Source organism: Epinephelus fuscoguttatus, linkage group LG8, assembly GCF_011397635.1.
Source record: "Epinephelus fuscoguttatus linkage group LG8, E.fuscoguttatus.final_Chr_v1".
NCBI classification, from domain to species: Eukaryota; Metazoa; Chordata; class Actinopteri; order Perciformes; family Serranidae; genus Epinephelus; species Epinephelus fuscoguttatus.
In genome coordinates this window covers 22,097,315-22,125,058 of record NC_064759.1, presented here as the reverse complement: position 1 = coordinate 22,125,058, position 27,744 = coordinate 22,097,315, and the positions used below count along the sequence as shown (strand labels likewise).

At 44.2% G+C, this 27,744-nt stretch overlaps 2 protein-coding genes across 2 annotated transcripts; one reads left to right on the top strand and one right to left on the bottom strand.

Annotated features, from left to right (window-relative positions):
• The first annotated feature begins 822 nt into the window (after positions 1–822).
• On the top strand, positions 823–10,139 carry glipr2l (GLI pathogenesis-related 2, like). Its single transcript, XM_049583370.1, has 5 exons — positions 823–1,254; positions 1,798–1,906; positions 4,278–4,381; positions 4,829–4,906; positions 9,115–10,139. The coding sequence occupies exons 1-5, from the start codon at positions 1,242–1,244 to the stop codon at positions 9,276–9,278; spliced, it is 468 nt and encodes a 155-aa protein (XP_049439327.1). The 5' UTR covers positions 823–1,241; the 3' UTR covers positions 9,279–10,139.
• Positions 10,140–10,279: 140 nt separating this feature from the next.
• Positions 10,280–27,085, bottom strand: nacad (NAC alpha domain containing). Its single transcript, XM_049583368.1, has 10 exons — positions 26,092–27,085; positions 22,374–22,657; positions 16,785–22,263; positions 16,286–16,534; positions 15,729–15,820; positions 14,401–14,469; positions 14,137–14,283; positions 13,921–14,055; positions 13,016–13,138; positions 10,280–12,435 (listed from the first exon to the last, which is right to left on the bottom strand). The coding sequence occupies exons 1-10, from the start codon at positions 26,174–26,176 to the stop codon at positions 12,421–12,423; spliced, it is 6,678 nt and encodes a 2,225-aa protein (XP_049439325.1). The 5' UTR covers positions 26,177–27,085; the 3' UTR covers positions 10,280–12,420.
• Positions 27,086–27,744: the final 659 nt, after the last annotated feature.

The window sequence follows — 27,744 nt, the reverse complement described above, 5'->3', positions numbered from 1 at the left end:
TTCTTAAGTATTCATTCTTTATACAAACTGTAGCCTTCGCAAAAAGTGGAGGGACAATTTCAAAGGCTGAGTTATGAGCTGTACAGTAAAATATGAGCTAATCCATTTTGAGGTTTTGTTGCACACCATCCGTACCTTTGTTAAAGCAGGTGTCTTTTTCTTTTTTTTTAAATGATAGATATCCCAGTTTGGAAATACCATTAGGACACAGAGAGAAGCATACCTCATACAGACAAAACAAATAGTAGAAACCTGTTCTGCAGCATGATGAATGGTGATTCAGCTTCTCCCTGTGTGTCAACTGCAGTAGGCAAATTGCTCAATCATTGCTTTTTCATTCGAAGTGGAGGTTACGGAATCACTCATTTACAATTGGGTATGTGGGGTGTAATTTATAGATCCAGACGTCACTGAAGAAACTGAAAGATGGAGGTGGAAAGTCCCCTGTAAAGTTTTTGTGACAGAAGAACCTTGAAGCCATCAGCGCAACTGAAAGTGAAAGTGTGCTTTGAAACAGGGATATATATATATATAGCTAAGTTCAGAAAAAAACAGAGAGAAGCATGGACAATTTGCACAGTGTGGCCCATCTCAAAGTTTGCTATTGTCTTCAGTGGCCCGGCACAACACTGCGTCATGACAGCATGGACTGTGAGGAAAGCCACTGTCCTGGTTACAGTTGTTAGGAGTAACATTCTCTTGTCCGTGGCTACAAAGTTGCAGAAAACAAGACTCTCAGAGCCATATATGGGCATGTGTCTCACAGAGATGATGTCACCAACGTCTGCATGGGCTCCCCTTTCAGCTGTGGGAATGTAAAGACACAGGAGTGGGTGTGTGCTCCTCTGACACATAAAGATAGACGTAGGGCACGCAGATTAGTTGGGTGTGTGGCTTCAAGAGAGACAGGCAGGTTTAGTTGAAAGAAGTGGAAGAAAAGTTGAGGAAGAAGCATGTTACGTAATGATCTCTACACAGTGCTAAAGAGGAACTTTACACAACTGCTGTAAATTCAAAGTGGAGTAGAGAGGGAGGAATTGAAGGAAGGGCCCCAAAATAAAGGCATTAGCAGCTGTTTGAAAGCATCAGTGGTAGATAGACAGCACTACAGGAAGAGAGGGAGAGGGAGCAACAGAGAAAGAGACAGAGAGCAGGAACAGAAAACAAGACAGGGGAGAGGCTGCTCTCGCTGAGTGCTAAGCCTGTTACTGATCTTACTGAAGGCTTCCTGTGTCAGCACCATGGGAAAGTCAGGTAAGTGGAAACTAGACCCTGAGGATATTAACTCTGATTGTATCAATTTGGCCTGAGTTAGAACTTTGGCCCCATGAAACTGTACGTGTGCTGGCTTGCTTGTTTACTGTATGTGTTTGTGAACTTTACTACCTTTGAAAAGTAGGACAGAGGAAATACAAAACTGCAAAAGAAATAGCTATTTAATGGGGTTTACGGTGAGATTTCAAAATGGCTTTTACTGATCCTTTGTTAAGATCCATCTTGCAGCATGCCGAGTAGATGCTGGCTGTTAGGCAGCATTGGTAGTTGTATTGTTTGTGTGTGGCTGTTTCAATGTGCCTATTGTGTGGGCACTCGAGAGATTGTTGGACTTATGAAAAGGCCTGTGAGTGATAGGCACCGGGCAGAGGGAGGGTGACGTCGATGACGTTTTCTACTCCATCATCTGCCATCAAGTTGCCATGCACCAATCTTCATGTTGCATCATCACGTCTCCTTTGTCAGATTTCTGTTTCTGGCAGCCTATTAACCCGTCCTGTCTTTCTCCTCTCTGTCCATCAGCCTCGAAGCAGTTTTCTGAAGAGGTGCTGCGGTGCCATAATGACTACAGGAGGAAGCACCAGGCTCCTCCACTGAAGCTGAGCAGCAAGTTGTGCAGAGAGGCTACCCGGTGGGTTAACGCCTACACAGATCAAATTAGAAACCTAATTAGCAAGGACTATGCATACCAGTCATTGTCAAACTGCTCTGGATAACAGCGGCAGCTCCAGCCCAGCCTGTCAAATGAAATAACCACAATATATAATACCATATTGAGGATCTCGGTTTGTTTTCATTGTGATTACCAGTTATGTTGACAATTTATTGTGTTGAGTAAATGCAGACTCGATCAGTGCTGTCAGGAAGGATAGAGCCTACTAACTGTCTTGAATAGCAGAGTCAGTCCATTTATCTTGGGCATGTTTGATAGTGCAGTAGCAGCAGCAGCTGCAGCAGCATTGATTTGCTGACAACCTCTCATTTTATGGCACCTGATATGGAAATTTACACAAGATAGTGTTGGGGGAAAAGTTAATTCCTCAATTGCTTTTAATATGTTAACACATGTTTTAAAAGGAGAGAGTGACTTTTAAATGCTGTATATGCTGGTAATATCTGTGATGGTAAATATTTGAGTTTGGAGGTAATCAAACATTGCGGCACAGTTCATTGGAACATGATGAATGGTGTTTTCACCTCTCCCTCTTTATCAACTCAACGCTACTGAACAGTGATGGGCGGGCAGATATTTTTCACAGTATCAGCTGCTCAAGTTGACACATGCAAATGTATCGAATCTTTCAGATCTTTGCGAAACTATGAAAATATGGTCTCAGTTTCTCTGTGACACATCGTCTCAGTACATACACGTTTGACAGCTAGTGCTGCCCGCCCCGCAAAACTTCTCCTCAGTGCATTATCAGTCATTCTAATCAACAATCTGTATGTATGAAGGGGCAAATAGCAGACGTCCCAATTACCTCCGCGGCCTGGACCAAAATAAATAAATACAACGCTTAGCCTACCACATAAACAGAAAGGAAAAATGAAAAATGCCCAAGAACAACAAAACATGGTGACTCTCAGTAGGGACCTCAGCCAACAGATGGTAAATTAAGGTGCCTAACCACTGGTCCCCAAATACTCTCAAATTCATCATACAAGCCCAGCTGTTGTATCAAAGTCTCTCCAGGTGAAACCCCAAGACGATTTCACTAAGCCATCATGAGAAACGGGGTGCACTGGTAGCCTTCCATTCCTTAAGAATAATCCTCTCTGCTACTAACATGCCAACCATCAGAGACTGTGCAGTATGTGGCAGAGCAAGAGGTGCCATAATTATAGGACAAAACCACAAAGTATGACCTAGAGTACCTTTTGCGAATAATAAGTCTCCAATCTTATGTCCTTTGCTCTTCATCATCAATGTGGTGTTTAAATGCTCTGAGTACACCAAAGTCGGAAGAACGACCATCTGAGGAGTATGTGAATGCATTGTTGGCCTTGACTGGTGGAGGTCAGACTCAAGTGCTATTCAGTCGCTTCTCGTTTGCTCATTGTAGCAGGCAGTGTGATCAGTAGCGTACAATAACCATGAGTGGACGAGTGGGAAAAGTTGGGGAGTCATAAGCACTTGGACGATTGACAGGCTGCTCTAAAACTTAAGTCATTCAAAAAGAGCCATTTGTTCATTTTCGCCCATCACTACTTGCAGCTGTTTCACCCCTGTTCAAGAGGACAGTTGGGCATGATTTGCTCATTCACAGCTGCATGTCTTGAGGAATAATGTCTAGATTTAGAAAATAATCCAACCATATGAGTAACAAAGCTCGCTGGATTTGTATCTGAAAAGCTGGGGTTTGATTTTTCATTCAAAAAAAAAAACAACACTTTTGTACTGAGGGACACTTCCTGTATTTAACTTCTGTGGTGTATTCCACACTGTGCTGTGAGGTCACATGGCAGTCACATGATAGTCAATTGTCTTATTAACAGAGATGTAAACAAGATACTGCCATGCCAAGATGTTAAACACTGTCCTTGTGGTCACACCCAAGATTGTAAATTGGAGTAAATATTATCACTGCATCAACACTAAATTGGTTAAAAGCAGTCGGTTGGCATAAACTCCTTTGTCACTGTGCAGAATGAACTTCATGGAAATGTTGTGTAAGCCCCAGATGGTCTTTTAAACGGTACCAAAAGCAGTTGTTTAAAAGGAACTGGTTTCTGTGCCTGCTTTGCATATTTACACTCTATTAAACCTCTGAGGTAAGGGTTTTTAATTGTTTGTCTTGAGGGAAGGAGAACGGCAGAGTGCAGCAAGCTTTTGAAAACTGAGACATCAGGAAGCTTTAATCTGAAGAAATGACAAGCTTTAAAGTATAAGCCACCCGCAGTGACAATCTGTCCAGAGCAGGAGCGGATTTTGTTGCAGGATTCATGGCGGAGAAGACTATTTCAGCAGTACTATCTGCAACTTTCTTTGTCACTGTCTGCAGTTATGCTGAAAGTCTGGCCAGCACAAGGATCCTGAAGCACAGCGTGGAGTCCAGTAGAGGGAGCTGTGGAGAGAACCTGGCATGGGCCTCCTATGATCAATCAGGTACATATATATATATACGTACACACATTCTCAATATACTATTCTAAAAAGTGAATAATTTTGTGCATCCTGTCTTTGTGCTCCTCCTGAGATACACAACCCTCCATACACACAATAATTCAGTCTACAGGCCTGAAAGTGAACTGTCCTACCCTGAAAGTGAACAGCTGGGATCTATTTCCCCTCCACTTCGCACTGTGTTTGAGAGCTCAGACACCATGACTCACTGCAGAAATATGTCAGCCCCGGACGGTGTGATTCATAAAACATCTCCCACAGTGCACCACTGGGTGACAAAAAGTGCAGCATTGTAAACAACATGTGCCCCAAAGAGATTTGTGGCTCCAGGGTGCACTCTTCTTATACTGCTGTCATTCTGATCAATATGTACGACTTAAGGCTGATCTGATTGTCCTTGAAGTTGAGGTTACACTTTGTCCCATGCAGGAAAGGATGTAGCAGACCGCTGGTATGATGAAGTGAAACAGTACAACTTCAACCGTCCTGGATTCTCCTCTGGCACTGGTGAGATTTGCACAAGATGTCTGTCTGTCTCCCTCACTTCCTGTCATATTTCAGTCACTGGCTAACCTCCTTACCTACACTATAATAACAACTAATTGGGCAAAATTACCAAATTCAGTTTCAGGATAATCATAAGTAATGATTGCAACTTTTCCGATATAAAGATATAATAGCATCTTGAGCAGAGAATGAGGTCACACTCCCTCTGTGTGTGTTGTAATCTAAGCTTCTCTGTTCTTTGTCATGGTAGACACGGAGCCGTACCTATGTTCCCCTATAATATAGGGACCGAAAAAGGGTCCTATGTTCCCCGGGTGCAGAACATAGGACCCTTTTTCCGGAAAAGGGTCCTTTGTTCCCCGCTTTTTCGAAAAAGGGTCCTGTGTTCCCTGGGTCCAATGTTCCCCCTGAAACGTGAAAGATAAACACACTTACCTCATGTGATCGCATGATTATATGCCCAAAGGCGCAGACAACGCTCCCCAAAAGTCACATATATTTAGAAAGGGCTCATTTTCTCCACTAAAATTTGCCGAATTCCACAACAAATAGTCTATGCGGGGCTTCCCTGATTTAATTCAGCATTTTCTCTTTTCGGAAAGCGGGGAACATAGGGATGACCCCATAGAGGCTCCAGCCACGCATGCATGTTTGTGCACATGATCCCCTGTGTGTGTGTATCCCACTGGCTAGCTAATTGCTGTGGCTCTACATAGCGCTCATACAGCAGTTGATATTGGGACAGCGTTGTTGTGGAAGCGTAGCGCCCACCCTCCAGTTCTCCCCGGTTCACATTTCCAGTGACCATTTGGATTGTTTAGCCTAATTTAGGTTTTGATGTTCATTTACATTGCCTGTGACAGCATTTCATTCATTTACTGCCAATTGCCAGTTGCCAATACTTTTTATAGTTTCACACAGCGAAACACATCGTCACCTCACATCTGCATTTAAATAAGAATGGAAGCTAAGTCAGTCAAAGGGACAGGCTTTGTGCATTCACATGTAGAGTAATTGCTTGTAATTTAAAAGTGCTGACTCAACATGCTGGTTTAAGTGTCTGTTATTGCCAACACTTGTCAAAGCAGAACCCTGCTGTTCCACGTATATGTTTTGTACTCTGATCTGTTTTGTACTTTAAAGGTGATGGACTGTCAGAAAGGCATTTGGCATCTGTCTGGGCACACTTGTGTCATGTGTATTGTGTGACATTATATCAGAGTGAGAAACAAAACAGCATGAGAGTTCAGTTTCATAATGACACATCCACTTTTTTACATTTGAGTCTGGCACAGTGCTGGCGAAGTGTAACTCTATAGAGTGGGAACATTTGGGACAATGTGAGCAGTTTACTAAACACTGATTAATGAGCTTATTTTCTCCGGGGTTGGTATTAAAGGTCCGAATAATTGTGAGACTGGCATAAATCCTCTGGAAAACAATTTAGCAGTGCAAAGTATTTATTTATTTTTAATATCTGCAGACTGCTCCTGCAAAAAGTGAAATTATTAAATGTAATCTTACAATGCAGTACATTGCATTGTTTCCTTAAAAAAGCCATCACCAGTAATTATGTTTTTGCCTCGCCTATTTCTCTCAGCGTTTGGCGTCTGCCACACATGAACAGCATGTGATGACAGAGCACGCCTTTCACTTTAAATGCCTAATGAGAATATATTTCGAGCATATGAATACAAAAAAAAAATCACATAAAGAGTTTGAGATATAGATTTTTTTTAAAAAGTAAACGCTCCCTAGTTAACACGGTAAGCTCTATCAGCACAACACATTCTCACTCCGACCTCGTCACATATTGACATGTGATCATGGACTTTCCACGTCCAGATACAACGTGAAATTTACCCTAGATGCGTTAGTTATGCCTGTTCAATGTATTGTCTTCCTTCAAATTACACTTCTGTTTTCACAGGAAATTTAATGTTTACATACAGTCTCTTTCAAAATAAACACGCTACATCAGTACAATGCAAATAGACGTTTTTTTCCCTCCAACAACTAACACACGTGGTTGGGTTTAGGCAACAAAAACACATGGCCATAGGTTTAGGAAAAAAGAACAGGGTTTGGCTTTATAATCTCATGGGACTCAAACACTACTCTTGCAAGTGAAAGTCGGTGTTTGTTGGACCCCTCCACCCTACTCAGACTTTCACCACCTTAACTTTCATTCTTGCCTTGTTGGGTTTCCCCCTGACACCACTGAGTGCCCTTAAACTATAATGGCGACCGGCCACCTATCACGACAGCATTAAAGGACAGCTTTTTTCATCAGTGTCTGATGCTGCAAGTCACTGCCCAAGCACCAGATTTCGATGACTTCAGAGTGAGACCAGGTTGATCAGCACTGTTCCTGCTGTTTTAAGTGTTAGCATCATCAGCTGCTAGCTGCAGTCTCAGCCACCTCCATGTTGAGAGCCCAGACAATCACTGAACCATAGCCCTTTTTAGATCAGAATTGTGCAAATTTACAGGGAAGCCCAATCAGTCTTTTTCAGCATTGGCAGTATAAAAACAAAATCAGGGAGTGCAGCAAAATGCCGCCTACCTACTTTTGTTATACAGAATGCGCCTTTTTCGGGGCAATGGGGGCGTGAGCAAGTAACAAAACGTGTAGCTCAGCGTGTGACGTAAACAGTGACGTGGGAGGGAAGCCGTGGCTAGTCAGTCCTTCGGCAATTCTCTCGTAAGTTGGCCCGTTCTTCACCGTCCCCGTCATTTGACGGTTAATGGCCTCTCCGTTTGCGAGGGCAAGGAGGGCGCGCAATTCTTTGTCTCCCCAGTTGCTCATCTTTACAGTGTCTGTCAGGTTTACGTTGCCCTCTTGCTACTAGCTGCTCGCTAATTCCTGCTATCAGCTGTTTCTTGTTTATCCACCGCCAGTGGGTCGCACGTGCGGCGTCATCAACAGCTCCTCCCACAAGTCTTCAACAGCCCCTCCCGTTGCGGAAGGCCGCCTCGGTCTGTTTAAACTAAAAGGGCTCTGCCAATATGACTACCCTACGAGGCGCAAAATTGGGCGCCTCCGATCAACTTGCCAATCCAGCTCTGTGTGTCTAAACGCTTGCAGCTTGCCGGCAAAATGGCCCAACATTCGCCGAAAATCTGGCAGTGTAAAAGAGGATATAGATTCACGTTAAATAAAGATCTCCGTTAAAATACAGTATGTAACAATTAAACTCATAAGTCAGAAAAACAAAACATAGAAAAACTTAAACAATTAGTTGATTCCTTGATTAGAAGACAGGTAGATAATTTTTTAAGAAAATGGTTAGAATTTTGTGCATGTTAGGTTATGAGCTGAAACAAGCAATTTAAGTATGTTAACTTGGCTACTGGAATTGCAATTTTTAACTGTTTTCCAAGGCTTAATATCCCAAAAATGAATCAATTCATAAAGGGGAAAAATCAGTAGATTTATCAATACTGAAAATAATTATTCCTAGAAGCCCTGACATAATAAAAACTTTGCTCATCGCACTGAATGCAATAGGAAAATGTCTTTATTTTTCAAATATTTCAAAAGTGACTTTTTCAGCTTAACCTGGATGTGCAAACATTTCCCTTCTCATTTGTTGTCGTATCCTTTGGTCTTGTCTCATTTTATTCCTCCTCATTTTTGGATCTGTGCATTTATCTCAGTGTATCTATTTCTTGCTCTATTTCTCTTTGTCATTTTCTGTTCACTGGCTGTCAGTTTCTCTGTCTCGGTGTCATGTTTACCCAGGCATGGGCAAGGTTGTTGTTGTTCCCCTGTTGATGTCACACCTCAGTCAGCGTGTGACTGTCTGAGTCAGTGAGCAGCCATGGGGAAACTGAGGGGAAATCACAGTCCTCTGTATCACTCTTCAGCCCACATGTCATTTCCAGTATGGCCTAATTCCTCCAGATGGTTTCCTATAGCCTCAGACTCCAGTGTGCATGAGCCTTTTTAACTTAATCACACATGAAGCAGATTGCTCCAGCTCATCACAGTGATTCACACTGATTCATATAAAGTTGTCTGATAGAGAAAGAAAGACAGAAAGTGTGCAGGGAGGTTTTGGACTGATGAGTAAGAGAGGAATTAAAATTCTTTTTTTTTCTGTAAATATTTAGAGGAACTGCACTCAGCCGTGTCCTAACAGTCTGATCCCCTCCTGCTTTGTGTGCCATTAATTTACTCCTTTTTTTCTCTCACTCACATCTAGGCCATTTCACAGCGATGGTGTGGAAGAGCAGCACTAAGCTGGGTGTTGGTAAAGCCACTGCATCAGATGGCTCTTCCTTCGTGGTGGCCAGATACTTCCCAGCTGGGAATATCACTAACCAGGGACACTTTGAGAACAACGTCCTCCCAGCTAAAACCACCTAATGATGTCTAGATCCCCAACACTTGACTCAAGCCTGAAGGTATTCATTCCATTTTCCAGGAGAGTCTGAAGTTTTCAACCTGCACAGTGATGAAGGATACTCAGGAGAGCACCACCTCTTGCCTCATAGAGATCTATACCACTATCCTGTGTGGATTTCTGTGTGGATGAAATGTACATATAGTCCTGTGTTGTCATTTGAAAGGGGACTTTTGTATGATACAGTACTGTTTGACATTGCTAACAGAAGCATTTCCAGTGGTCATTTGGATTGTTTAATTTGTAGGTTTACATTGCCTGTGACAGTATTTCATTAATTAATGCCGGTACTTTTTATATAATTTTACACACTGAAACATATCATAGCCTCACATCTGCATTTAAATAAGAATGGGAGCTAAGTCAGTCAAAGGGACAGGCTGTATGTATTCACATGTAGAGTAATTGCTTGTAATTTTAAAGTGCCGACTCAACATGCTGGTTTAAGTGTCTGTTATTGCCAACACTTGTCAAAGCAGAACCCTGCAGTTCCATGTATATGTTTTGTACTCTGATCTGTTTTGTACTTTAAAGGTGATGGACTGTCAGAAAGGCATTTGGCATCTGTCTGGGCACGTTTGTGTCATGTGTATTGTGTGACATTATATCAGAGTGAGAAACAAAACAGCACGAGAGTTCAGTTTCCTAATGACACATTCAGTTTTTGTCTTGGAAATATGTAACATCTGAGTCTGGCACAGTGCTGGCAAAATGTAACTCTATAGAGTGGGAACATTTGAGACAATGTGAGCAGTTGTATACTAAACTCTGATTAATGAGCTTATTTTCTCCGGGGTTGGTATTAAAGGTCCGAATAATTGTGAGACTTGCATAAATCTTCTGGGACCAGAAAATCATTTAGCAGTGCAAAGTATTTGTTTCAATATCTGCAGACTGCTTCTGCAAAACATTGACACAATTATATGTAATCTCACAATGCTGCACATTTCTGTAGTTTTTTTTAAAAAGCCATGACCAGAAATAATGTTTTTGATTCGCCTTTTTCCCCAAGCTCTTGGCATCTGCCACACATAAACAGCATGTGATGATATAGCACGCCTTTCACATTGAAGGTCCAGTGTTTTGGATTTAGGGGGCACAAGTGAGGGATTCAAACCCTTTACGGAGTCTGCATGTTCTCCTCTTGTCAGCGTGCGTTTTCTCTAGGTACTCCAGCTTCCTCCCACAATCCAAAGACATGCAGGTTAGGTTAACTGGTGACTTTTAATTGGCTGTACGTGCAAATGGGAGAGTGTGAATGGTTGTCTGTCTCTATGTGTCAACAATGTGATAGTCTGGCGACCTGTCCAGGGTGTACCCCACCTCTTGCTCAATGTCAGCTGGGATAGGCTCCAGCCCCCACTTGACCCCTAACAGGATAGGCGGTTACTGAAAATGAATGATTGAATACCTGATGACCTTGCCACAAATAATCACCTTGGCCCACCTAATTGCCTCTTCATGTCCAAGCCAAGCCTTCTTTGAGAATTGTGTGTTATCGATCTTCCGAATTAGCTATACTCTGCTGGTCTTGGAACCCATCAGCAGAAATGGTATATAAAATGGTATATGACCATTTTTTTCATTGGTTTATAATCACCTGAAAATTAGAATAGTTGTGTTTTGGTTACCTTAGAATGAGCTGTTTATATCTACATATGGAGTGGGTCCTCTTCCTAGCAATCCATAGCCTAGAAATCCAGACCCAAATCTAGAAAGATTTAGGGTCTGGCTATGAGTAATGCAAATGGCACCAAGCATGCATTTGAGAATATCACTGCACGCAACTGGATAACACTATGACCAATCAGAACAATACACGGGGTGACGTATCCAGAGTGCTACCAGCGGAGCTAACTGGTAGATTAGACTCTTGCCGTATACGGTCGGCAAACAGCAAAAATGTCCTTCTTGCAAAGGAAAGATTCGAGCGCCGTCTTCTGTTCCTCTTTTCGAGAAAAGGCCAAGTGTAACTCGTTCATTGTAGCGGCCAAAGCCTTTTCAAACAACTGGTGGTCATCCGTAGCCATCTTGCAATGTTTACTGACTGATTCCGGACTTTGTCGTTGCAGCAATGTCGTCATCTGTTTAGCTCGCCTCTGGCCCGCCTATATCAGATACACCGATGTGATTGGTGCAGCTCGGCTCAAACGGCATGGGTAATGAGCATCATTACTGATTGCCAGAGTGACTCACTGAGCAAATTTAAACTCTGGATTTCCAGGGTAAGCAACCCATCATGTAGCCCAGAATGGACAAACCAAACACTGGCTATAGATAGGACCATTCACGTTTTCACATCAGCCTCCATGGTTCTACATGCTTAGCACAGGGGAAAAGTTTCAGTTGGCTGGCACAAATCCTACACACTAGACCTCTAAATGCCAAATGAAAATATATTATGACTCCATAAATGATTTTTTTTTTCGCATGAAGAGTTGGAGATATGGATTTTAAAAAAGCCTTTTGCACGTTTTTCAATCGCGCATACATACAAATAACAGCTTGTTAACCCTTAACATCGGCATAAAAAACAACTTTTAACTACATTGTTGTCACTCTGAGTGGTAGACAGCTCCATTTCTGTGTTGAAAGTTTGTTTTGTTTGCTTTTGGTTCACACCTATCAGGTGAAAACATGTGAAACAAGTAAAAGATTTAAGTATGATATATAATGATACGATAGTTTTTGAAAGATTAGCAAAGACAATGCAAAAAGGTGTGGGCATTGGTTGGTCGATTGACGGACTAATCCTGAAAACAGGGAACAGCAGTTTGAAATATGAGCCTTGTGAATTTGCAGAATGTAAAGGACTGCACTGCCCCTATAATTTTAAAACAAGTTCAGCTGCATTCACACAAAATCAGTGGTTGAGGCGCTTAGCTGCAGGGTTGTGTGGTGGTCGGGGAGTGTCACCTACATCAAACCATCTTTAATCTTTTCAGTAAAGTCAATCTGACAGTGGACTCAAAGCCCACGTTGGAACAGACTTTATTTAGCAGATATTGGGGATGCAACATACAGTAGCAGCGATACAGAAGAGTCAGTGGCGTTTAGGCTTTATAGGCTGGAGGAGGGGGTCAGGAGTCAAATCATCCTCACCACTCACATGGTCAGCTCCTACAAGGAAGAGGGAGAGAGAGACAGAGGAGACAGGGAGAGAAAGGACATTCAAAATGAAACAGGGAAAACCATTATCATGAATAAATAAAATTCAGTTGAAAACAAAACTATTATAACTGAATGTCCTTCATTAAGTTATACCACAAAACATCTTCCCTGCTACTGAAAAGAAGACAAGTCACTCTTGATGCCTCATTTAAATTCCCTGTCAGTATGAGCGGCGCTGTTTTTACACAGCCAACTTTTGCTCATGATATAAAGGCAGCTTCATCTTGCTTTCCACTCCATCCGCAGAAAAATCAACTGCGTCACTTAACAACTCTGTTATCTCAATGTGAGTTGCTGCTGCCACCTAGTGAGCATCTAACTGCACAGATGACCTACAGAACTGTAGAGGTTGCTCAGTTACTGGGGAGAAACTCTACTTGTCATTTGTCCTCTGCTCTTTCTCCTTTCCTCCACCCCCTCCTCCTCGATGCACTCCCCGCTCGCTGGCTATGACTCATTATTTTGTTCACCATCTGCCCCCTCCCTCTACCTCTCTCACTACCTCCCCCCCGCGCTCCTTCCTCCTCACCATGATAGCATTCACAATGTCATTCTTGTTGTGTTTCAGTGCACGGACGGCCTTGGCTCGTGACACGTTGGCCTGAGCCATCACCAGCTCGATATCCCTCTGCTCAAGACCTCCCTCATCCACCTGATGTATAGAGGGAAAAGAGAAAAAGAGAGAGACATAAAGTTAAAGAGACAGTTCACCCCCAAATCAAAATACATGTTTTCCTCTTACCTGTAGTGCTATTTATCAATCTAGATTGGAGATATCAGAGATGTCTGATATAATGGAGCTAGATGGCTCTCAGCTTGTGGTGCTCAAAGCCCCAAAATATGCATTTGAAAAATTTAACAGCAATTTCTCTTTCCAGAAATCATGACTTGGTGACTCAAGATAATTCTTGCTATGAGCAGTTTCATGTTGGAACTATTTTCTTTCTACTGAACTACGATGGCCAACTGTATCACTGCGCAGAGGGATGTGTTAGCTAGCTAGCTTACTCAGCATCACTGAGCTAGCAAACAATACAGCTCAGCCAAAGAGGATACCAATAATGTTTTTACATCGCTCTATGAGTAGATGCACACTTCCTTCTTTGTGTCAATGCAGTTGGCAGGTGTAGCTCGATAGACAGAAAATAGTTCTTATATAAAACTGCTCACAACAAGGTCTGTGGATTATCTTGAGTAACCGGGTCATAATTTCTGGAAAGAGACATTTCTGTTGAGTTTTTCAACAGATTTTCTTGGCACCACAAGCCAAGTAATATCTAGTCTAGACTGATATATAGCACTACAAGTACTAGGAAAAATGTGTATCTTTTATTTTGGGGTGAACTGTCCCTTTAATAACAGAATGCTACAACATACTGTGCTGTCATTAGTGGGATAGGTGTTCAGATATAGTTTAGACAGTACAGCAAGTACCTCTTCTTCCTCCTCTTCACTCTCCTCCTTAATGGTGAGACTGGGTGGGACAGGTGGGGCCAAGGGAGAAGAGGTCACAGGCACCTTGAATTTCTCAGCAGCTGCTTTGTGAGCCTGCTGAGATAGGTCCTCAATCTGACAGGAGAGGAGAGGTTGAGAGACAATACATGAACTGAAGCTTAGGCGTAAGAAAGAAAGATAGAACGAAAGACTTACCTTTGCCTCTCCAAATACGATGTAAATGTCTGATGCGGGGCTTTTGAACACATCTGGTCTGCTGATGACAAACAAGATACTCTTGGACTTCCTAATGGTGATTCTAGTCACACCATGGACCGGCTTCAGACCCAGTTTAGACATGGCCTACGGTATGTACAGCAACAGACAGAGTGACAAAGAAAGACATATTAACACAAATGCTAAACTGTCATATACTCCACTTTATTCATTTATTTATTTTCATACAGCCAGTAGTCTGACCTTGCGGGCCTTCTTCTCACTGCGGCTCTGTTTCGGTCTGTTTAGCCCTTCATCTGCAAAGGAGATAGACTGAAGGGAAAAAACAAATGTTAATTACTTTACTGTAATAGTCTAACTATGCTAATTTGCCATATGTCAATTTTGCTAATATCACCAAATGTGACTCATCTCATGCACAGTTAGGTTTTCACTGATATTTTACTGATGCCAGATCTGATTTTTCTGCCCATTCACAGGATGAGATGCATTTTATGTTTATAGCTACAGAAGTAAGGGTAATTTGTCTATCATGACTAGCACTGGCTGCCATAAATAAAGAAAAGACCAACGCAAGATCCTTAAATCTTAAACCAATTACAACACGTGAGTGGGTATTTCTCATGTTTCATGCTCTCGACAGCTTTCCTTTTACCTTGTGATGTCAAGATCTACACATAACACAAGTTATAGTTTTCGGGCTTTCAGTGCAGCCCAGTAGCCAGAAGAAAATGTTGCCATTGTGCATTGCTGCAAAATACTAATACAGTATATTTGTATGGTTCATACATATCCAAATCAACGTTTCTGAAGTGATGAAGTGTAAGAGCTGACTTGTCATTGGGAGGTTGAAGGGATGATGGATAACGCTACATCTAGGAAAGATGCCTGCCAGGCTGCAGACCACTGTCTGAGGCCACAGAAGCAACAAGTCATAGCAGTGTTTCCAGCTTCTTTTCAGGCAACAAACGTGGGTGTTAGCGACCTCTTGCTGTTTTTTCAGCAGCTTTTTAAACAAAAAAAAAAAAAAAAAAAACATCATTGCTTTCCTGCTGGGTTAGTGGCCTGAAAAGTGATTGTTTTGACCGAGACATTGCTACTTTCCTGCTGGGATTGTGCCCCTCAAGTGAGGTATATTAAACCAAAACATGATCTTTTCCAAATTATAACCAAGTGGGGTTTTTTTGCCTAAAACTAATCACACATTAACCACAGCATTGTTGAAATTGTAAGATTCAACATATCCACAACATAATAACTTGCATGTGTAACATATCCGTGGTTTGCAGTAACATACAATGCCAACATTTTTTCTGCCGATTGGGTTGTTCAGTGTGTAAGCAGGGTACCCCTGATTGTGAAATCATTATGACAAGAACTTGAAAAACAAGTTATATTTCTTTACATAATCAATGTTATGTCAAAACAACACACTATAAAGTCTAACATGTTTAAGGTAATAGACAATCTTTCTTACTTGTGCTCTCTCCGCCATGCAATACTTGTTACAGAGGGGGTTAAAAAAGATATCAGTGTACAGTACAGGAAAAGATGGCATCATGAACACTCACCTGGGGCTCTGATGGTCTCAATGGCTCTGGCTCCTCTAGCTCAGGCACTGACCCCTCGCTCTCAGACTCATTACAGGAAGCCAATATGGAGCCTACACAAACACATAATGAACACACATCCAAGTGCATGTAAGTGAAGGATATCATATCCTTATTGCCATAGAAACTAATCACCATAGTAGAACTAATACGGCCATCAGTGACTCCGTCTCATTAGTGCTATGCTGATGAAGAGTACTCATTAAAAAAACTCATCTACTCAACATCAGGGAATTTAATTAGCCTAAGGAAAATATATTTCATTATGTATCCATACTATATGATTTTTACATTACGTGCAATATGTTATTGGCAAAAACAGGACACTTCATAAGCGGAGTCACTTCAAGCTATTCTGTCATTGTCAGTTTATATTCAAATGAATAACAGTAGCTGTGGGTGTGCTATGTAGAAACAGAAAGAGAGATGTAAGGAGACAGAAAGAGAAAAGGGTGGAGTGTATAAGGAGATTCCTGATGCTGTATTGCATTTCCCATGTGAGGTCAGAAACAACTCACAATTGTTTTTGAAGGATAGGTCGATCTCTTCTGCAATCTTGTGGCTGTGGTTGATCGGACAGCCTGACTGTCTGTCGGATATTTGGTGGGCAGAGAAAGGCTGTATTTCCCGTTGATTAGACGGACCAGACTCTCTCTGCATGGCTCCGTTTCTGTTTCCTGCCACTCCTCTGGCCTGGGATCTGTGACCACGCCGAGGCAGTCCACCATCATCCTCACTGTCTGTCTCCTCCTCAGCCAAACTGGGACCTTACAGAGCACACATTAATTGATCATATTTGCATTAGAGAGTTCACATTTGACTTTGTTTTTACAAACATTCTGCTTCTTTTTTAATTGCTTAAAACCAACAGACTAGGGGAACATGGTGGCCATTTTGATTCTTGATAACAATCCCAGCTTGCAAAGCACCCTTTCACTGTTGCCAGAAATGACTGTAACAAAAAGGATAAGGGATTCCTCTGCTATCAATCTAACAAGCCATCATTTCTATACTCACCTCTGCACCTGTCTTGTGTGCTCCACGTGCAGCCTTGCTTGATTTGTTTGTGAGACTGGATGTTGAGATTAGCCTGAGACTGGGGATGGGAAATAGATTCTGGAACACATGCTGAATCTCCAGTCCCGGGTGCAGGTGAAGACGACTCCTGGGTAGGCTGGGACAGGCTTAATGGTATGGCAGTGGAGAATGAGGGTGAAGAGACACTTGTGGTAGATGTAGTTGATGCAGAAAGGACAACAGTGACCTCTTGGAGGTTCTTGTTAGGAAGAATTTGGGAATCGGAGGCTTGTTGTATTGTGGGGGAGGTAGAGCAAAGCGTAGGGGTGGAGTGGGATATGGACAGTGAAGGCTGTTGCTGGGCTGAGAGGACAGGTTGGGATTCCTGCACAGGTGTGGAAAGATCATCCTCTGGCTCTGTTGAGGCACATGGTAGAGGGGAGGAAGAGGAAACAGGAGAGGGTGAGGAAGACAGTGGAGTCAGGGAGTATGATATGGTGTCATGGGCAGGTGGGCTGTGGCCAGTATCTATGTTGTTGTCATTAATATCCACCATAATTCCCCTCTGACTATCAGGTAGTGGTCTGTTATCAAGCACTTCCTGTTCCTGATGTAATTCTTGGTTCCCTGCCAACCCAGCGTTGAGGTTGTCTGGGATATGTGTGGTAGAATTGCAGTATCCATGACTAGGACTTATGACATCAGGACTGGGACTGTTATCCCTCCGCATCTGTGAACCAAACTGAACTTTGTCTGTCCCAGATGTCCTCTGTTGACAGTCCGATGTTGAAGCTTTGTTGTTTGCCTTTTGGCCTGTCTTCGTTGTAGAATTGTCTGAGACCCCCTTTGACCGTCCATCTGCTGTGGTATTTAATGGAACAGAAGGTTTCTTTGGATCATCAACAGATTCGGGGCTAGAGTCAGCATGACTGGCTGTCTGGGATGCCCTGTGTTTGTTCTGCTTCCCTCTCCTCCCCTTCTTAGCAGCAATTGGTTTATCTGTGCAAAGTTCCCCTTTTGGGGTGTGACACGGAAAGTGCTCTGGGCCATTATGTGCAGGAGAGGTTTTTCTTTCCCTTTTGTTCTCATCATCTTTCTCTTCGCCTCTCTTTTTTGCTTTCTCTTTCACCTTTTCCTCCTCATCTTCTTCCCCTGAGTTACAAACAACATGTTGCTGTCCTCTAAAGGCATCTTTAGTCTTTGGTTCATCAACAAGTCTGTCAGTCACAGGACTGGCATCACCTTTTCTTTGGCCTTCAGTCTGAGGCTCCACTATCTCTGGTTCTGATGGAGAACCAGTATTTTCCACCTTGTCTTGACAAGCTCTGCTTGGTCTGGATTCATTAGATTTACATTTAGGAGTAAAGGAACCAAAGGATCCATGTAGCAAAGAAAATGCCGTGTTACTCTCTGGAGTGATTGTCTGACACTCTGGACTCGTATGACACCTTGACTTGATTTTATCTGTTGAGCTGAGAGGCTCGTTTGTTGCCACTTTGTCCATGTGAGTTTCAACTAATGGCACTGATATGCCACAGGCCTCGTCCTTAGAGGATTGTGTTTGTTTAGTGTCTGAAGCCTGGTTTACGGAGCTGTCTTTTTGTTCCCCTTCATCAGGCATTGTGTCAGAGAGTTGAGGTGGCATTTCCTCAAGTGGAATATTAGACACAGATTCTCTTACACTGATACTCACACTTTGGGGTCTCACTTCCTCTGATAGAGCATTCAGACTTCCACACATGGCCACTTCCAAGGAGTTAAAGGCAGAGTCATTGTCATTGTTTGAATTCTTCCATGTGTCTTGTATTAATGTGTCCGTGTTATCACCATCATTGTCTGGATTTAGATTACTAACATCATCCTCTGGGAATCTGGAGCTTCCATCCTCTCCTCCCCCTGCTTCAGAGATCTCCTCAATTGATCTCCAACAAGCCAAGTTGGACTCAGAAGCTCCCTCTCCTACCAATTCTTCATCTGCCATCCGGTCCCTTTTTCCACACAGACTGTTGTTGTCTTCCTCATCCAGAACAGAACCCAAAACATTATCATAATTTTCGCACACTTCACTGCTCATGTTGGGAACCACTGCTGTCTGTGTGCTTTGGCCCTCTGTGTCACACATGAGCAGACCCTCTGCCTCTAACTCATACCTCTTCCCGAGAGACAGGGAGAGAGACTCCCCTGCTCCCCAGACACCAAAGTCAGCCCCTGATCCTAATCCTAGACCAAACCCCAGGCCCATCCTGTCATTACACCATGCCCCAGATTCAGGACACATCTCCCTGCTCCCACCTCTGCTGTCTGTTTCTGAGTTTTCCCGTTTGGGTGAGATAGCAAGGGGGGAGTGTGGGGATCCAACAGCTCCCAGCGCCCCCTCATCAGTAGTCAGAGTGTTTTCTCTCAGGTTTTCCTGGGCAGAGTCACCAGGGCAGTGGTCAGGGGTCAGGGCCAGATTGTCAGCAAGTTCTGAGATTATCTCTGGAGAGGCAGAAACAGGGATATTACTGGGGTTAGGACTAGGGTCTTTGGGGCAGGAGAGAAGAAGAACACCCTTATTCAAGTCATTGGTTGCAGAATCAAGGCTTCTACACTCCATACTCATTGACTCAGCTGAGGCATTCCCATTCCTCTGGTCAAGCTCACTGTCAGATTCCCTGTGAGGACTGGTCTTACATAAGGCCTTTGCACCTCCAAGCACATCTGCTTTATTGGAAAAAGACTTTGATAATGCAAGTCTACTTACTCCTACAGTCCTGCGGCTTTCTGGCTGATAATGACGAGGCTTGATGAGCAATTTGAAAGAGTCTCTTTCTAGTGGTTCTTCTGTGGGTTCCTCACCTGAATAATCATTGCTCTCTTCCAAATCATCATCTTTTATCTGGGGATTTTCACCAGCCATTTTTTCCAGAAGACCTGAACTGTTAAGGTCTGTTATCTCCTGTGCAGAAGCAGCGGAAGGAGGAGAGGTGTGGAACTCAGCTGCAGGGTCAGGTGGACCACAAATGACAACAGGAGTGGTGGAAAGATTTAAATATGGACTGTCTTTAGGCTGCTCAAGAGGGTTGGAAGAACCAGAGATATCCATCATCTCACTTTCACTACCAGTCTCATCCAGGTTGCTGGAGGACTCTGGTTGATGAGACATTGCTTCTGAAGGATCTACTGGTTTGTCTGTGCTCACTTGTATGTGCAAAGGTTTTGTTTGACCTATTCCACTGGCAGATTCCAGTTCAGTATCTGACTGGGGTTCAGGGGGTGAAGGTTCATCCAGAGGTTTGGGTTCTGTATTGTTGCCTTTGGGGTTGGTAGCGATGGATTCAGAAAGACAGGTGGTTTGGGGCTGATCCACAAGTTCCTCTGTGCTCGGTTGTGTGTGCATAGGTTCAGTTTGACCTGTTTTAGTCGTAGACCCCTGTTCTGGTTCTGTCTGGACTCCTGTTAGTTCAACTGCATCCACTGGTGTGGGTTCGAGTGATTGTGCATGCCTCTCTGTGCTGTATAGACGTTCGTCTTCTTCCCCGTTATAGGAGGCAGAATCTAATGAGTCATCTGTATCGTCTTGGAAACAGAAAGATTCGTCCAACCCCTCATTGATAGATGTCTCTGAAAGTGACTGAAGGAAGGACGCTGAGCTGTCCTCATCTGTAGGATCCTCTACTGCTTTGCTGTCACAGTCCTCATCATCCTCTTCCTGCTCTTCTTCTTCCCCCTCCTCCTCCTCCTCTACCACTTTCACCTCTACCTTAGCTTCCTCACTTGCCTCATCATGGTCATCATCTTCATTATTTTCATCATCGTCATCACCATCAGCAGCACCATTAGCATTGCCATCACCCTCATCATCATAATCATAATCATCATCATCCTCTTCGTCATCATCATCGTCATCTTCGACATCTGCTTCCTCTTCTCCTGCTGCGTAAGCATTAACATCCTTGCCTTCATTTCTGTCATTATCCTCTCCTATATCATTCTCATCTTCTGTGGGGAAGAGGGTGATTTCCATTGAATCTGCCTTAAAGATAAGGCTAGTGTGGAGGGGAAAGGAAATAAGGGAGGCAGGGATCATCCTTTCCTCCTCTGGTATGTCATCAGTGCAGGCTGCTTGGGAGAGCATGAAAGAACTGTGGCCGAGCCTACCAAAGGCTCCAGAACAGAAGGCATCCAGGGGGCTGACAGGTGAGTCAGGGCTAAGGCTAGATGAGGCCATGGTCATGCTCTCTGTGTCTGGGGTCAAGGCAGTGGAGGGTAGTTCTGGGTGGTCATCCATCTGTCCATAATGTTCCTCTGATATACATGCATCCAGTTGCAGTTTCAGGCCTGTCTGCATGGGTCTAGAGTACCCCGCTCTCCCTGCTACAGCCTCTTCCAGTGGGCAGAGTGAGCTTTCAGACTCTCCCCCATCTTCCTGGGAATCACTGCTACGGCTGCTACTGCTCCTCAGGGGGGATGAATCCTCAGTCACCCAGCAAGGACGGCAACTTTCTCTGGAAACCTTTATCTCTTCCCCTTTTAGAGCCTCTTCCTCCTCGAGGATCACTGTTCCTGTTATACCCATCCGTGAATTCACAACAAAATCCTCAGGACGGTACAGACGGAAGTCTCCTGTCCTTTCCTCCTCCCGTTCTGGACCTGCTCGTCCCTTTTCTTCCCCAACTTCATCTCCAATTTCTGATAAGGAACCTACAAAGCAAGCAGGGGCCTCCTGCGTTTCTTCTGTGAGAAGCAGGTTGGGAGAAGTGGAGGGGGAGGTGGAAGATGTGTAAGAGGAGGTCCAGCTGCCTCCCTCCGCTGTGATATAAGAGCCAGAGGGAGAGGTGAGAGGGGAACAGAGGTCCTCGCTGTCTGAGGGAGAGCCAGGGGAGAGTGGGCATGCTGGAGAGCCAGGATATGAATGATGTTTAAGGTGTGAAGAGCGGGAGGCCATCTTTATTGGGGTGGAAGGGGCGGTATAGTACAGGTCAGGGTCAAGAGATGAGGGCACACCTACTCGTAGTGGGTCGACAGCGTAAGCCGGCTCAGAGAAGGACAAAGCAACTGGACAGGCCAGCTCAGAAACAGGAAGGGAAGGCACTTCGTCAAGAGAAAGGGTTTGATCCTCTTCCTGGTTGTCTTTTAAATTGTCATCTGTTGCGATTTGCTCTTGGGAGGAGGCAGAAGGACATGGAGGGCTCTGAAAAGGGGAAGGGAGTGTGGTTGGAGGCTGCACAGGGTCTATTTGCTGATCCTGCTGTTTTGGGGAGCTTTGGGCTTGGTTTTCCTCTTTGCTGGTTTCCAGCTGGGTCTCTTTTGCTTGTGACTGAGGACCTGAAAAGCTTGGAATAGGTGGCAAAGGGATAGCCTGACCACTTGGCTCAGCGATGGGGGTCGTTTTTTGGATTTCTGTTGTTTTGAGCAGTGTCTCTTGACCCATCACCACCCGTGCATCAATGGTCTGTGGCTCTTGAAAGTCACTCTCCACCTCCGAACCAGTCAGGACCTGGAAGTAAGACATTAAACATAAAGATCACATTAGTTAACCGATAAAATGCATCTGATGGCATAACTGCTGTAAAATTGCACACATGCTCATACATACAAAACACATACCTTGATTCTCTCCATCTTAACAGGGACATGGCGGCCACACGGTCCATGACCACCTAACTTTCCAGAGAGTCTGGGTGTGTTGTTGCGATGGTCAGAGCCTTCAGGCTGAGGTCTTGGAGTACCAGAGGAGTTAGGTGTTGCATGAAATAGGCGTGGTCCAAATGGAGAGGTGCATGCTGGGAGTAGCTTCTGAGGAGTACTGGGAGAGGGGCTAGAACCACTGTCACTAGGGGAGGAGCCACTGTCGCTAGGGGTGGAGTCAGTAGATGGGTGTCTGGTCATGTCTGAAAAACATAAAAAGCAATGCAAATACAAGAGTCCAAAAAAAGAAAAGCAGCAGCTGCCTCAAAGTCTTGAATTAAATAAACTATCTATCAGATTTACAGAATATTTTAACTGTAATAAGTCATCAGCAAAGCAGTGAGACTAATCGAGCTGTCTGAATTATCTCAGTACCATGATACTAGACATGATGTGGAAGGCTACGCCTCCTTTATTGTACAATTATAGACTTTTTATCCCTTGAGTTGAACTTTACTTTTGTGTTCCCACACACTCAGAGAGAGCGCTCCAAAAAATGTCACCAAAATGCCAGTCAGGAGATTAACCAAATAGCACACAGCTTTGTGTGTTACTCTGACACTGCAAATGGCTTTGAGAAGCAAAACAATCAGCAAGAATAAAAACAATGACCAGCAGGATGTTTTGCTGTTGGAGGTGGATTTTGTTTGAAGGTTTTGAAACCGATCAATCCTGCCTTTAGTTTTCCACCTTAAGGCTGGACTCAAAACATGGATGTGGAAAACAAAGCTTCTCTACATACAGTATCTTACTTGACCTCTCCAAGTTTCTATGTCTGTCTTTCTCTTTCAGTATCAACATGCACAATTGCACAATTAGCCAGTGGCAAGAGGAACAGTCATTGAATTACAGTGTTCTCTGTCCTCTTGTCCTTCTAGACCATGCTATCATCTTCATAACTGTCATCTGGAATGGAGAAACCACTGAGATGAAATGACAGGATGAATCCAAGAAATGGGGTCAAGGGTGAGTGCAGGGAGTCTTGTGTATGAGCGAGAAAGAGAAAACAAGAAGACGGAGAAGAGGGAATTAAAGACTGTATTCTTCATTTGATTCTTTTTATAAAAAAAAGATATGGTTATGTCAGATTGATTACCATAATACAAAAGTGTACATTCACTGAAATATCCCTGAAGGATGTAAAGTATCCTCTGTCTCTATAGCATGCATGGAGGGAACAGAACCTTCATTTGCTCTCTTAACTGGGCCATTGCCACGGTGACCTCAATCCACATGCTGATTGGCCATTATAACACACAAGTGGCTCAGCTCGGTGCCAGCCACAAACACACTCACCCTGACACACACATACACACACACACACACACTCTTGCTCTGCCAGGAACCTAGATATCACTTACTAATTCACTCTCTGTTCTGCATCCCCTCCTTTGTCTCACTCTCAAAATTCCTCCCTAAACCATTTGATATCTAATCCTCACTGCATTATATATATACAGAGAGAGAGCTACATGTAGCTACCTCCCCTTTGTTCACTTTTTGTTGTGTCTCTCAGCTCCCTTCTCTCGCCTCCATGTTCTCTTTTTTCTCTGCACATAGTATATCTCCTCCCTCGCTGCTCTCCTGCCCTGCCTGTGGTGGTGGCAGATGCACTCATCAGCATTTAGCAGCCCTGCTCCAATAATAAGCTCTAGGTGTGTTTGTGTGCATGCTGAGTCATGTATCAGAGACTAAAACCTGCCACTAATCAGAAAGATGCACATGTAAGCACAAAAGCCAATGCCTGCTCTGCACTTACATGTACAGTACAGCCTAATGTGGCTAATGTGATTGTTTCCTCCTGGATGGCCTAAAAAAAGGCACCCAGCTTTAGTGACCACATGCACAGGTGAACAAAAACCAATAATTAATCCATATCTGACTTATATAAAATTACACCAAACAACAGCATGTTAAACACATTCAGAAAAAGAATATCTGTCTCCATAAAATGCGAGGCATTGGGATCACATGTGAGAGCTGCACACTGCTGGAGCTACTGTTTTGCTAGGCTGCTAAATGAGCCAGTGACACGTATTATTTCTGCTAGCATAACTGCCAGTCCCCGTCTCTTAGCTGCAGACTCACTGCTGCAAATAGTCTGTGGATGTGTGCCTCTCTTCCCCTCCCTGGCCCAGCCTGTGAGTCTCCTCTGGGAGGATGCAGTGAAATGGAGCACCCGGCTTGCCGTACGGCCACAGGCCGCAGCAAGCTGAGCAGACTGGAGCTGCGTCACAGAGGCTGCAGCGCTGGCCTGTCAGCCCCAAGGGGAGCCTCTATTTCATCTAGTGCTCAGATTGAGCCTTGAAGAAGAGACACCCCAAAAGTCTCATACGCTTCTTTGTCTTTCTCCATAAGCCTCCCCTACAGTCGTTATTAATCCTCCAACCTCTGGTTTTGCATCAAGTATGTGCCAGAATACAACTATAATAGTATAACTAGAGCATCCGACAATCCTCTCTCCTCCCTCTCTTCCCAAGATTCAGGCCAAGAAAGCTTAAAATAATTCCAAGCCTAAGAACAGATCATGGCAATGATGAAGTTAAAGCAAACCACTGTAAACTACTCCCAGCAGAGAGGAGGCAGAGAGTTTCCGTATTAGCCGTTAAGGTTATCCATCATAACTGTCAGGCATCTACAACAACATACACTGTGCTCGTGAAAGCTTTATTGTGTACAGTAACTGTAAGAGACACAGTGGTCACAAGAGTTTGTTACAATGCCGACATTCTCACTCTATTATTGCCTGACTGCAATTAAAGGGACATTAATAAAATCTCGACCCTCCCAATCTCTCATCTGCACTGACACAACATTATCTACTTCTGTCTCTCTCTTCTTATTCTCACTGTTCTACAATCACTTATTTTGTGATCTCTCAGACACACAGCAGCAACACGGGCAGTAGCTGACGAGATTTGTTATAAAAGCTCTCTTGCTTGTGTGGTTGTGGTTGTGTGTTCCTACAGAGTGCTGCCATGCTGCTGTGTCATGTTCCTGCTGAGGCTGGGGGAAGGGAGGAACCACTCTACGCTGCCCTTACAGCTCACAGAATTACTGGGGAGATGTGAGGATGCAGATGGGGTGGCACCGGGGCTAAAGATGGAGCAGGGGGACAAGGGGTGAGGAGGCAAGGGTTAGGGTGGGAGAGGATGGGGGCTGTAACACAAAGGTTTTGAAAGTCATTTAGACGAGAGATTGCTTGTTAGGATTTAGTGATGAGGAGGGCAGAGAGGTGGGCTGGGAGTTGACAGGTCTGGGGTGGAGGCTTTAGGGAGGCTGCTAATAGCTGGGAGCTGGAGGGGAAAACAACATGCGGTTCAGTGAGGAGGCTAACATGCAGCTGAATTACAGCTTGCTGCACATGTCAGCAGACACAAATGACTCCACATTGCAGTTTCAAAGCAGATAGTGTTTACCTAAGTCACATTATCACTAGCCCAGCAGTCTGTATCTGCCATGCTTCCTATCCTGCTAACTCGCCTCATACCCTAATCTATTTAGCACTACTTTCTCTACACCATCCTCACCCTCTTCCCTTGATTATGTCCTTGTCTCTGTCTTCGATCGCATCCCCCCTGCTTTATTAGCTCATCCTCCCCATCTCCATCTCCATCCCCAACCCCAGATGTCCTACCTGGTCCAGGGAGCCCTGTCTCCTCAGCTCCCTGCTCTGGATGTTTGTCGGTGGGGACAGATCTGTGAGTGCTCTCCCCCGGCATGCTTCTCGCTGGCTCTCTTTGGCTCTGACGCAACAATAAACCATACAGCCGGAACAGACAAGGTGAACAGAGAGAGGGAGTGAGAGAGTGAGTGTGGAGAGGGGGAAAGAAGAAGAAGAAGAAGAAGAAGGGGAGGGGAGAGGAGGGGGCCTGAATGCTCAGCGACCCAACACTCAGATCTCCCCTGCAGGACGTGTCTGTCTGTGTGTGCGTGTGTGTTTGTGTATGAGACAGAATGACACAGACAGAGAGAGAAAGAGTGAGAGTGAGAGATGGGAGTGTACGCTGGTTTCTCTCTGTGGTGCAGCACGGAGATGCTGCTGCTGTGGGCGTCTGTTTTAGAGCCTCATGATCCAGTTCATCTGAATATGTGTATATGTGTGTGTGAGTGTGTGTGTGTGTGTGTGTGTAGATTCTGAGAGTGAGCTGCAGTATCCTCTCTTGATGCCCAATTCCTGCTTCCCTTCCTCCCTCCTTTCCTCCCTCCCATCCTTCCTCCCTGTATCTCTCTGCCCCTCCTTCTCTCTCAGCCAAGCTATGACTGGATCTTGGGGGATGATGTCAGCAGATTTCCACTGCTCTCTCTCAGTGCTGCCCTCAACCTTGAAGGAAAGGACCAGTACTGCAAAAACAAGGGGAAGATGGAGAAATCGAGCAAAGGAGGGGGATTCAAGGAAAACAAAACCAACAGTGGAGGGAAAGAGAAACAGAAAACACAAGCAATTAAAAGGGCAGAAAAAACACCTAAAAGTATACAGCTAATTATTACACCATCTGCCTCCTGCTCTGATTGCGTCCCCGAGGAATCGACAAGGAGACGTTTCCCTCGAGGACGAGCTGTAGCATCTGCTTGTGCCCTCCATTTTACCCTCTTCTCCAGCACGCTCCTGATTTTCTTTACTTTTCCAGATAAAAAAAAAGTGAGGGTATAAAAAAGATAGCAGGAATGCAAGAGGGGGCGTCAGCACTGAGCCAGATGATCAGCAATGGTAGTTTCTATGGCAACCTAAAACTTCCCATGATAGATTGCCAGCTCAGCAGAAGTACTGCTTTACTGGATAATGTCTAAAAGCCTCCATGCAACCCGGTTGACCTGAACAAATATAGCTGCTGATAAACTTACAGCTTAAAAAAGAAGAGAGGGGTGTTTGTGAAATCTCAACTGGCATCATCACCTCAACTGTAGGTGTCCCTCTCACTTCTCAGGTGTCACTCAGATGCAGATGCACTGTTTATTTTATGTATTAAGCAGCAATTAAGCTTTATTGTCACTGTGCAGTCCTGTTCATCAGCCTTGCGTGAACACATCGGCTGCACCTGCACACTGCTAACCCGTCAGACAGGAGATAGTACGACCAAGGAGTTCAATACAAGAAGTGCTAGCTTGGCTCTCTGTCATCAGTCCATCTATCGATCCATTAATCCCTGAACACTGAAGAATGAGGTAAGCACCATGGCCCCAAGTCACATGATGAGTTACCGGAGTAACAGTTCATTTTCATGTTTGTCATTTCCTGTTACCTAATTTGCCACTCTGGTTCTGTATTGTTCTGTCTCCCTCCCTGTTG

Coding starts and splice junctions, on each gene's coding strand:
- glipr2l (XM_049583370.1), top strand. Junction 1,907..4,277: donor TTGTGCAGAGAGGCTACCCG/GTGGGTTAACGC, acceptor CACTGTCTGCAG/TTATGCTGAAAGTCTGGCCA. Junction 4,382..4,828: donor GGCCTCCTATGATCAATCAG/GTACATATATAT, acceptor TGTCCCATGCAG/GAAAGGATGTAGCAGACCGC.
- nacad (XM_049583368.1), bottom strand. CDS start 26,176: ATGCCGGGGGAGAGCACTCACAGATCTGTCCCCACCGACAAACATCCA. Junction 14,470..15,728: donor TGAGACCATCAGAGCCCCAG/GTGAGTGTTCAT, acceptor TTTTCCCTTCAG/TCTATCTCCTTTGCAGATGA. Junction 14,056..14,136: donor TCGTATTTGGAGAGGCAAAG/GTAAGTCTTTCG, acceptor CTCTCCTGTCAG/ATTGAGGACCTATCTCAGCA.